Source organism: Oryctolagus cuniculus, chromosome 8 (genome assembly GCF_964237555.1).
Source record: "Oryctolagus cuniculus chromosome 8, mOryCun1.1, whole genome shotgun sequence".
NCBI classification, from domain to species: domain Eukaryota; kingdom Metazoa; phylum Chordata; class Mammalia; order Lagomorpha; family Leporidae; genus Oryctolagus; species Oryctolagus cuniculus.
The window spans coordinates 10827345-10839565 of record NC_091439.1 but is presented as its reverse complement, the minus strand read 5'-3'; the positions used below and the strand labels follow the sequence as shown (position 1 = coordinate 10839565).

The 12221-nt window shown below is 44.7% G+C and overlaps 1 protein-coding gene across 2 annotated transcripts in view; it reads left to right on the top strand.

Annotated features, from left to right (window-relative positions):
- The window catches only part of DCHS2 (dachsous cadherin-related 2), a 312281-nt gene that overhangs the window by 144516 nt on the left and 155544 nt on the right, over positions 1 to 12221 (top strand). For both annotated transcript variants that reach the window (XM_051819958.2, XM_051819960.2), the window contains exon 2: positions 11480 to 11671. In XM_051819958.2, coding sequence (XP_051675918.2) covers positions 11480 to 11671 — 192 coding nt within the window. The remainder of the gene's footprint in view (positions 1 to 11479; positions 11672 to 12221) is intronic.

Genomic DNA, 12221 nt, shown 5'->3' with positions numbered 1-12221 from the left:
CCCTCCAGTCACCACCTAGGGAGTGGTATACAATGTCCTCTCCTTCTTTGTTCTCATGAAGTTCTAGGATCCGAAGCAATGGACCAATGTACCACATATGGTATTTTCTAAATTCAAAATTATGGGCTTGCTGTACCCACACAGTTTGACAATTTTTATTCTTTATAGCCTGGTTGTTTTTCTATGCGTGTGCACATATATCTGCTTTGTTCTTTTTAACAAATGCATAGAATTCTACCATGTAGCAACAAAATGAATCAACTGCATTTTGATGGCTTTTTATGTTGTTTACAGTTTTTTTAAATAAAAAAATCTTATAACCAAAGGTAGATCTGATAAACATTTTTAATCTTCTCCAACTAAAAGGCAAAAATGATAGACTAGTAGTGGCCAGTGCTGTGGTGCAGCCAGTTAAGCTGCTGCCTACAAAGCTGACATCCCACGTGGTGCCAGTTTGCGACCCCATTGTTACACTTCCGATCCAGTTCCCTGCTAAAGGCTTGGATCTCTGCTAATGACCTGGAAAAACAGCGGAAGATGGCCCAAGTGGCTGGGCCCTTGCCACCCACGTGGGAGACCCAGACGGAAGTGCAGGCTGTTACCTGGCCGGTCCCAGGTGTTGCAGCCATTTAGGGGGTGAGCCGGTGGATGGAAGGGCATGCATGTGCGTGCTCTTTTTCTTTCTGCGTCTCCCTCTCTCTGTAATGCTGCCTTTCAAATACTAAACAAATCTTTTAAAGAAATAGAAAAAAGTTCATGGAAGATGGAATTAAAAGACAAGTGTATTATGGCACAAAACATTTTTAAATCCATGCATTGTTTTTCTTTATGTAAACTTTTTGAAATGTTTTTCACCCACAGTACAAAGTTCCAGATAGGCTGTAAAAATGAGTGCATATTTAATATATCTTTTCCATCACTTACTATTTTAATGAATAGCAATTTGCGTGGCAAAAATAATACTTTTTTGTTTATTTGATTTCTGAATACCTTAAATATATTTCTTTTTCTGTGGAAGGTATCTTTCTTTGTTCACATCCTATGGTTTTTTTTTTTGTCTTAAGCAATCAGTATTTGTATTTTTAAAGGCTTCTTTCCATATTAACTTTTTCATGTATATTGGCTGGAGATATCCTATCTAATTTGCCTTTAAATATTTGTGCATGATATTTTTGACATATTGGAGATTTAAATGTTTATATAGTCATTGTTTTCACTTTTCCTCTGGCTTTTATCCATCTGTTTTAGTTTTCAAATTCCGTTTTGCTTTGAAATTTCTTTCCACTATAAGGATCAGCTATATATTCCCTTAGGTATTCTTTGGGCTTTAAATGATTTCATTATTTACTTTTAACATGTCTGTGTAGGACTTCTTTTTGTGTGAGGCTAATATCAAACTTAATTTTTCCCTATGCACTTCATGAATTTTTCTAGCACTCGAGTGGATAAAGCCACATTCCTTGGTGGTTTCCTTTGCCATACTAAAATGTTTGGTGTTGCCAAGCTCTGTTTCAGGTTTTGCTCGCGCGGTATTGATCTCTCTGCCAACTCTTTTTCTTGAGATCACACTGTTTTAATTGTCTACTTTGTAACGCTTTACAGGAAAGTTGCCCCCTCGCCTCCTTTGACACTCTGTCTCTTCACTTCAGCTGCTTTTATGGGAGAGGGAGAGAGGATAATTATTGAGGGGTGGGATTAGTGGTTTCTTGTTCCCATTCTCTAGTTAATGTAGTACAAACATGTTGTCATAACTTTTTATTGTGGGTATGTGGGGGGAGGGACTGTCAGTTGAGGATATACCATATTCAACCTCTGCTGAAAATGGCATCTTGGAAAGGTAAAACTTTTAAGGTGGGAATTTTGCACAGTGGTCCAGACACAGTTTGGGATACCTGCTTTCCACATCAGAAAGCCCAGGTTTGAATTCTGGCTCTGCTCTCAATTCTAGCTTCTTGATGATATATACCTGCGAGGCAGTAGGAGACAGCTTAAGGACTTGAGTCTTTGTCATCAGTGTGAGAGCCCTGGATCTGGAGTTCCTGGTTCCAAGCTTCAGGTTAGCTCAGCTCTGATTATTGTGGCCATTTGGGGAGTAAACCAATGGATGGGCTCTTTCAGACTCATTCTCTCTGCTTCTCACATAAGTGAAAAATATTTAGAAAGTAGAGCAGGTCTGTTTCTATCTCTCAATACTGGTAGTCCCACATGGCTTGAGAAGGTTTTCTTTTATTAAATCAGAACATTATTTTATCAAACTACTTTTAGTTTTAGCACTTTACTGACTTTGAAAAAACATGATGGGGCCGGCGCCATGGCTCACTAGGCTAATCCTCCGCCTGTGGCGCCGGCACCCTGGGTTCTAGTCCCGGTCGGGGCGCCAGATTCTGTCCCGGTTGCTCCTCTTCCAGTCCAGCTCTCTGCTGTGGCCGGGGAGTGCAGTGGAGGATGGCCCAAGTGCTTGGGCCCTGCACCCGCATGGGAAACTAGGAGAAGCACCTGGCTCCTGGCTTCGGATTGGTGCGGTGCACCAGCCACAGTGCGCTACCGGAGCAGCCATTGGGGGGTGATCCAACGGCAAAGGAAGACCTTTCTCTCTGTCTCTCTCACTATCCACTCTGCCTGTCAAAAAAAGAAAAGAAAAACATGATGAGCTTTAGTCTATGATAGCATAGGTTGGTTCATAAATTGTGTTGTAGGATTACAAAAATTATTCTTCAATGAATGTTCAGCAAGCATTAGAAAATATCATGTTCTTAGGTTTGTTTTTTTTCCCAAAAGGTCAGAGGGAAAGCGATGAATCTTACTTCTTAAACCTGCCCATGTCTTACACACATACCCAAGCCAAACACTTGCATTTGTGCTACCTCTGCTGTGAGCTAGGCAGCAGTGCTGTGGGTGCTGGAGAAGCAGTAGGGAGTGAGATGAGCATAATGCTTTCCCTGGAGCCTGAACGTCCATGGGAAAGACATATGATTCTCATTAAATCGATCAAATATGGAATGCAGTATGCAGTGGAAGATAAGTGCTTTGAAGAAGGGCAAAGTGATGTAGAACGGAAGTGTTTGGTACAAGTGAAGATGCCACTGTTGTTGAGTAGGGTGATCCAGACAGGCCTGGGTGGCTAGGCAGTATTTGTACAGAGACTTAAAGCAATGAGGGAGCAAGATGTACTAAAACTCCAGAGAGCCTTCCAGGCAGGGACACTAACAGGTGCAAAGGCCCCTGAGGTAGGAATAAGCAGAAGGATTCTAGCCCCAACAAGGGGATGAGCATGTCCAGAGAGGATGAGGGAATCAGGGTGTAGTGGGGGATAAGGTAGGGTGTGAGATGAGAGTTGGAATTTACTGGGTATGGTGCAAAGCCATTGAAAGATTCTGCATCAGAGAGAAACAGGATTTGGTATAATTTAACCACATTTCTTTGGCTGTTGTAAAACATGAAAGATGTTCTGTTAGCTCAGCAGCCTGGGAGGGTTGTAGATTGTGAGGAGGAGTGGGGGTGAGAATCAGGGTTCCCGTGGAGGATGGGACATCCAAGAGGTGAGTTGGTGACTTAGGAATGATCTGAGCTGGCAGTAGGGCGATGCCCAAGTCTGGAGCACAGATGGAAATGCAGAATCAGGAGTTACGGTGTAGAGCTTGGCTTGATGCCAGGGATCTGGGTCAGGTCACTCAGTCTATCTGTTTCTAGGGGCACCCTAAGAATTACCTGAGTTTGGTGGCTTAAAACAACAGAAAGTGTTGTCTCTCACAGCCCTGGAGACCAGAAGTTCCCGAATTCAGCAGGGCTCGGCTTCTTGGAGAGGTTCTGGGAGAGAACCTATTTCCATTGTTCTCTCTTCCAGCTTCTCAAGGTTGTCAGTGTGCCATGTCCCTTCTGTCTCTGCCTCCATGGTCACATGGTCTCCCCCTCTTCTGTCCTGTCAGATCTGCCTCTGTCTTTCTGGTGGCATTTAGGGGTCACCCAGAAATTCAGCACAAGCTGCTCTCTTAAAATCTTTAAATTAGCCTCGTGGTTTGCCGCATAAGGTAATGGTCACTCTTGTATCTTATAAGACAGTATTCGTAGGTTCTAGAGATTAGGACATGGACTTAACTTTGGAGTGTGCCATCGTCCAGCCTCTGAGAAGCACAGCAGGGGTGGGCACAGCAGTTAAGATGCCACTCGGGACACTTCATCTTGTATGAGAGAGCGAGGTTTCGGTCCCAGCTCAGCTCCTCATTCCAGTTTCCTGCTAATGTACTCTCTGGGAGGCAGCAGGTAATGGTTCAGGTAGTCGGATCCCTGTCACCCATGTACGAGACCCAGGTGGGGTTCCCCACTCCTGGCTTTGGTCTGGCGCAACCCTGGCTGTATGGGAGTTTGGGGAGTGAACCAGCAGATGGAAGATTCTCTCTCTCTCTCTGCCTTTCAAATAGAATGAAAATAAATAGATTAATTTCACTGGCACTCCGGGTTCTAGTCCGGTTGGGGTGCCGGTTCTGTCCCGGTTGCTCCTCTCCCAGTCCAGCTCTCTGCTGTGGCCCGGGAGTGCAGTGGAGGATGGCCCAAGTGCTTGGGCCCTGCACCCCATGGGAGACCAGGAGGAAGCACCTGGCTCCTGGCTTCGGATTGGCACAGCACGCCGGCTGTAGCAGCCATTTGGGGGGTGAACCAATGGAAGGAAGACCTTTCTCTCTCTCTCTCTCTCACTGTCTAACTCTGCCTGTCAAAAACAAAAACAAAAGCAGTCCCAAGACTGAGTTCTGAGGCACTCCAGTGTCCAGAGGCAAGCAGAAGACAGTAAAGGAAACTGAAGGGGGGTTGGTGAAGTTCAGGGGGAGGAGATGACCACCTGTGTTAGGAAAATGGCGCAGTCTTATGGCGCGATCTACACCCTGTCACCATCCTAGGCTCTAGCCCCTGCTGCCATTGCTGGAAACCAGGTGGCCACATGGCCCAACCACCAGTGTCAGCTCCACCCCCATCCTAAGGGGATTCGCTGCTCCTACTTCCCTGCCCACCCTCTGGCCAAGTTTTATAAGGACCTGTTCCTGAAGACCTCCCCTTCCCCCTCCCCTCCCTCCCCCCCTCCCCTCCCTCTCCCTCCCCCCTCCCCTCCCCCTCCCTCCCCCCTCCCCTCCCCCTCCCTTTCCCCTCCCCTCCCCCTCCCTTCCCCCCTCCTCCCCCTCCTCCCCATCTGTCTTTCTCTCTCTTTTGATCTCTCTTATGCTCTCCTTCTCCCTCTTTTCCTTCTTCGCCCCTTCCCTCCAGTCTGTCCAGTTTCCCCCAATAAACTCTTTCCCTTACTCGGGTGTTTGGTGTGTTTTGTGGCGGCCTTACAACCTGTATGAGATACCGCTCATACGAGCGGTGATTACTAGACTTGGGAAGAACAGGTTGTTGGTGAATGTGCCCAGCTGAGTTCAGAGAAGGGCATACTTACAGTCGCTGTAGTCCCCAGCGCTGAGCCCATCTTCCACGGGGACACTGTCGTCCCTCTTCAGCTGTTAGGATCAGAAATTGGCCGAGCCCTTCAAAGGTGAAAGGTTACTTCATGATTTCTCCTTTCCCGATGGACATTTTTTGTGTGTTTTGTCATCACTTTATTTCTTCAAGCAAATCTCAATAAACTCATGTTAGAAACTTTTTAAATCATAAAAGAAAAAATAAAGTGAATGATTTTAAATTTCGTCTGTATTGCTGCCGTTTTTCCTAGCACATTTTTGTGTCTTTTATTTCCCCCTTTGATCAGGCTCTGAGTTTCACTAAAATATCTCACTGAATTAAGAGATAGTTTGCTTAGGGTTAGGTAAAAGGCGAAGTTAAAAGTCTCCCCAGGCCTTTTAGGTAGGCTTTATCTGATTTGAATGGCTGGGTGTGTGACCCCCTGAGGCTTCCCCTCTGCTGAGAACTTCTCAGATGGGGGGCTGTGAAGTGAGCAGCAGACAAGTAGACCCATTCCCCTTGTAAAACACTTAAGAAAAGTTGTAAGGATTAGTGTTCTCTATTTGTCTCCTGTCTCTGTGACACATTCACAGGCAGGAATCCTTACCTAGATGTTTCAATGAGGGAAGTGATACCAATTCCTTAAATTCTGGAAAGCCAATAATCAAATCAGGGTAATTTAACATTAAACTGATGATTTGTGCTTTTATCTGCTCTCCATCAGACTAGCCAAGATCAGCTGAAAAGAGACCAGTTCTAAGTCAGAGTAAGTTTCAAGTTAAAACTGTCAGGTTCATCTCATTCTGATACAGTGAGTTAAGGGGAGGTTCGAGCACAGGGCTGTGTTGAGAATGCTATAAGCTGACTCTGGGAGGGGATCCAGGGATGAGAGCCTCCCGTGATCTCTGGAGCCCAATTCACAGCATGAAAGCCAGGTCCTTCTTGCTTTGATTTAAACAGATATCTCTGGACAAAGGCCCAGTAAGCTTATTTACTTATTGAGATTTCCTCTCAAAGCTTTCACAAAGTCATTTCCATTTTGTATTACTCAAATTGCTTAAGTTTTATGGATCAGCCAATGGCTGTTCATAGCTATAAGCCCTAAAGATGCCAAGTTACTTCAGGACATTCAAGACTCAATATTCATAGGTGGAATATGTTGTTAAGGAGTGCTGGCCGGCGCCGCGGCTCAACAGGCTAATCCTCTGCCTAGTGGCGCCGGCACACCGGGTTCTAGTCCAGGTCGGAGCGCCGGATTCTGTCCCAGTTGCCCCTCTTCCAGGCCAGCTCTCTGCTGTGGCCAGGGAGTGCAGTGGAGGATGGCCCAAGGTCTTGGGCCCTGCACCCCATGGGAGACCAGGAGAAGTACCTGGCTCCTGCCATCGGATCAGCGCTGTGCACCGGCTGCAGTGTGCTGGCCGCAGCGGCCATTGGAGGGTGAACCAACGGCAAAGGAAGACCTTTCTCTCTGTCTCTCTCTCTCTCTCACTGTCCACTCTGCCTGTCCAAAAAAAAAAAAAAAATGGAGTGGTAGGTCAACATTCTGGGGAGTTGGGTTACACCTGGGAGGAATACATTCTTATTTTGTGATTCTGAAACTTGGAATCAGAACTGCCAGCACACAATTAGATCACTACTCCTACCCCACTTTTGACTCCTTGTTGTTTGCTTTTCCGGTAGTCTGCATGAAAAAATGGTCTTGAAAGTGAGAGTAAGGAAACTTATTTTTATATGTGCAATCATTGGCTAATACATGCTATTAAAGGCTGAGAGTGGGTTTGGAATTTAAAGACAATGAATATTTATCTTTCAATCAAGTTGAAATTAGCGGGGCTACCATATGTTTAGAAGATATATATATATATTGTCTTTGGGACTTGAGGTTACTAAATTATTAACAGCCATCACAAGAGAATAGACAAATGTATTTGGAGTTCAGCTCTTTGTGGTGGGACATTTGTGGGTTTTCTGGTTTAGACCATCTACTAAGAAGAATAACACGAGTATGTTAGCTGATTGTACAGGGTGAATAATTTTGACATAGTGATATAAGTGAGAGCGAACAAATTTCCAGATATCCGAGAGAATATTCTAGGGACCGGCGCTGTGGCATAGCAGATAAAGCCACTGCCTGCAGTGCCAGCATCCCATATGGGTGCTTGTTCAAGTCCCTGCTGCTCCACTTCCGGTCCTGCTCTCTGCTGTGGCCATGGGAAGGCAGTGGAAGATGGCCCAAGTCTTTGGGCCCCTGTGCCCACGTGGGAGACCCGGAAGAGGCTCCTGGCTCCTGGCTTTGGATCGGCGCAGCTCTGGCTGTTGCGGCCATCTGGGGAGTGAGCCAGCGGATGGAGGACCTCTTGCCCTCTGTTTCTCCTTCTCCCTCTGTGTAACTGCCTTTCAAATAAATAAATAAATCTTTAAAAAAAAAAAAGAGAGAGAGAGCACAAATATTCTAGAACTCTTAATATCCCTTGATGGAATCATGACATGACCTTTTCCTTGGATCCATTGGACCACCAATAACTCCTAAGTTGAATGGAGTCAGTTCTTTTTCAGTCTTGATTTTCAACTCAAGTTCCTAATATTTGAGTGCTTGTTCTCTGTGAGCTCCCAGGTTTTGCTGTATACCATAGAAGGTTTTAAGGTGACTCACTGGGACTGAGAAGAAAAATACTGAATTTTTTATGTACATATCCCAGAATGAGACCCATTGCCTTTGTTCTTTTTGAAGAAATGAGCTTTTAAAACAGCTATGTACTTCTCTGTAATGAGATTCTTCTTTTCCCTAATAATTGTAAAGCACATATTTTTCAGTATCTGCTCCTGTAATAGTCGCCTGGAAGCTACTTGCTTAATTAGCAGTCATGGACCCAAGTGACCATTGATGTACCAAAAGTAATGAATCCTGAATTATGTATGCAAATCTCTTGGAATTATATGCTGGCAGTGGAGTAGATCAGGCGTGAATAAGAATAGATGAAGCTGATAGAAAGTGTATAATACAGGTTTTTATTAAATAAAACTATAAAAATGACATACTGGATAAAACAGAAAAGATTGAACAAAAGAATTAGAGTAGGTAATCTCTTCCATGTAAGTTTCTTTATAAATTTAATAAATAAGCTGCTTATTAAAAAAATAAGTGAGAGTGAAGATAAATTTAAAGGACTGTATTATCAGTAGAAAAGAATAAAGACAATGGAAGAGGGAAAACAATATTGCCAATTACCAAGAGGTCATGGATCCTCACCTGGGCATCACTGACATGGGGGGCCAGATTATCTTTGTTGTGGAGTCTGTCTTGTGCATTATAGGATGTTTAGCATCACCTCTGGTTTCAACCCCCCAGCTGCCAGTAGAAAGCTTTTCCCAGTTGTGAAAATTTTTTTAAAAAAGTTCCTACACATTTCCAGATGTCCTCTTGGGGACAGCATGCCCCTGGTTGAGAACCACTGTCCTAGACTACGTGGAAGGATAGCCCCAGAAGTCACAGTCCAGTTACCTGCTCAAGATAGTGTGGGAGGAAGGGTAGGTCAGTGGAGAGCTGTAGTTGTTGGATGTGTTATTGAGAAGCATTTTCATTTGAGAAGTGTTGAAATTAAGGCATAACTCCTGCATTGATTAAAAGTAGTTCCTTTTTTCTCTTTTTCAATCTAGAGTCAAACGAGTACAATGGGAATACTAATAACGCAGGTGGTGAGACTTTTATTTTTCCTCCCTCCAAAAGGCCTTACAGAAATACGCAGGCCTGTCAAGTGTTATCCCCCCAAATTAACTCTGTAGTAAGAAGCCAAGGAGCAACTCTTTGGGGTATGTTTCACTTGGTTCAATTTCACTCCCTAGTAGAGGCAGCTTGCAGAACTACATGATCTTGGGTGTCTGTCTATATATATTGTAGACTAAATGGCACTTAGGGCAGAGTCCACTGATATTCACCAAATATCCTTATGATCTGATGTATTTCCCAGCCTCCTTTGCAGTTAGGTTGGCTTCAGGTAGCTAGTTCTGTCCAGTGAAATGTGCCCTGAACCTAACTTCTGGGATGAGGAAATTAAAAGCCAGAGGGAATCTCTTCTCCCTGTAACAGTGACACTGGGGGCTCTGCCAATACACACCTCTATGAACCAAAGAAATAGTTGGCCTTTTATTTCATATTCTCTGTTCTTTATTTCCTTTCTGGGACGTTTGTTACTTGGATGTTAGACTTTCTGAACTGATCTGCTGTATTATTTCCAACTGTCATCATTTAGTCTATTTTTCTTTTTGTAGCTCAGTTGGAATTTGACCATGTGGAATCAAAGGTTCAGTTCAAACGAAAGTGTATAGCTGTCTACCTGTTGCTTTCTTCATGTCAGCGACATTATGGTGACAAAGCTACATGCATATGAGCTGAATAGTTGTTTGGGATAATATCACACAAGCCCTCACATACTCTGCATTGGAGCAAAGTCACAGTATTTGGGATCATCTGGACAGTGAATAAAGAATGTAGTGACAAAGCTTCACACTATAAGGAGGCAGCATACAGAACATGGCCATCGAGAACACAGCCATTGAGAGTGTGGGCTGTGTTGCCAACTGTCCAGATATAAATCTCAGCTTTGGAACTTACTAGATAAGGGGTCTTTGAAGAGTTACATAAACTCTCTGACCTGGACTTTTTGATCTGCAGAATGGATTTAATATCTTTTGGTTGTAAATTATGTAATACATGCTAAGATTTTAGAAGAGCACTTTTAATAATTCGTTCTCTGTTTCTCTTTCCTTCCTTTGTGGTCTTCTCTTATTTATTGTATGAGAGAGAGAGGGAGAGAGGGAGGGATAGGGAGAGAGAGAATATGAGAATGAGAATATGAATGAGAACAAGCCATCCTATCCACTGCTTCACTCCTCAAATACTTGCAATGATTAGGACTGCATCTGGTGAAAGCCAGGAGCCTGGAACTTAATCTGGGTCTCCCACGTGGCTGATAGGGACCCAAATACTTGAGCCATCATCTGCTATCTCTGAGATTCTACATTAGCAAGAAGCTAATGTAGGACTCAAACCCAGGCATTCTGATGTGGGATGCAGCTGTCCCAAGTGGTGTTGTAAATGCTAGCCGAAACAACCACCCCTTAAAGTGCTTCTTTTATTGTAAATGTTATGTAGATGTTTGCTGTTACATTAATCGAACTGTAAGTCAAAGGAATTAGACGGAGCCCAGGAGCTGGAGAATTTTTTTGATCTTTTCTAGAGAGCCTATCCTATTTCTCATTGTGTATTTCCACAGTTAGTATGAATAAGTTAAGTGTTTCATGATTGTAGTTGCTTCGTTGTTTCTGCTCAACACAGAACTGCTGCTAACACAAACAGTCCTCATCAGTGAAGCATAGTGCTCTTTCTTCTGGTTGTTGACAGCTGCCTGTCACTGTGCCTGATTGGTCAAGCAGAGCATGGGCTGGACTTCATTCCCCCTGTGCCTGCAGGGCGGGTCATGTAGTAATCAGTTTGCCAGATGGTACAGTGCCCTCCAACACCCAATCCTTATTCCCACAAGAAAACCTGGCCTGAGGGACTCCCTCACACTCCAGGATGGATTCTGTCATTTGTATTGGATGTCTAGTCATCTCACAATTTCTTTGACTTCCTTTGCTGCCCTGAAAGAGAGTGGTGCACTGGACCCGTCACTTGGCAACCTGAGGCGGAGAGGCAGCAGATGTGTTGTTGAGTCCTTAGCCACGTGGCTGTTTTCATTGAGATGGGACAAGGTCACATTAGTATAGTGAAAGGAAAAGAGGACAGAAGAACCCAGAGCTGAGTCCCAGGGACCTGAGACTGGTACATCACAGGAAAGTACGGGAGTGGGTGAAGGGGAGTGAGCAGAAGAGGAACATAGAGGGGGCGTTGTTGCAGAAGGAAGCGAGAGAAGATGTAAAACCAAATCTGTGCCTTGTGAATAAATAGCTCTGGGGGCTGCCCCGGGCTGTGCCGGTCACTGTGCTAAGTCATGGGCAGCTGAAGCTGTGCTCGCATTGCCATCTCCTCGCTGACCAACCCCGTGTCCCACAGGTGAAAGCCTCGGATGCAGACGCCGGGCTCTATGGCTTTGTGGAGTACACGCTCTATGCTGGATTCCAAAGCCAGGAAGCACCTCATGCCTTCTCGATTGACCCGCAGGATGGGCGCATCTGTGTTTCTCAAGACGTGGACAGGGAGAGGGATCCAGCCACCTACGATCTCCTGGTGAGAGCTAAGGATGGGGTAAGTCTTGATGTGTGAAATTTGGAACACCCTCCAAAGCAAACCACTGTGAACGCGTGGCAGCGTACCCGCGATCATCGACAACTGGCTAATCTTGTTTCATAGATCACCACCTCTTTCTTTCTTGGAGTGATTTGAATCAAACACCTGGCATTATGTACATATACTGTCCATAAATAATCCAATAATATCTTTAACAGATAATGACTTTTATAAGCCATGACTGTAATATGTTTATAGTGATTTTTTAATCACATGTCATAGTCACTCTGTGTTAAAGTTTCTCAGTTATGTAAGTATGTGTTTATGACAGTTGGTTTGCTTGAATCAAGATCCAAATAAAGGGGCCAGCGCTGTGGCATAGCAGGTAAAGCCACCACCTGCGCTGCGGGAATCCCATATGGACACTAGTCTGTGTCCTGGCTGCTCCACTTCTGATTCAGCTCCCTGCTAATGGCCTGGGAAAGCAGTGGAGGACAGCCCAACTGCTTGGGCCCTGCACCCGCATGGGAGATGCAGAAAAGCTCCTGGCTCCTGCCTGGTCCAGTGC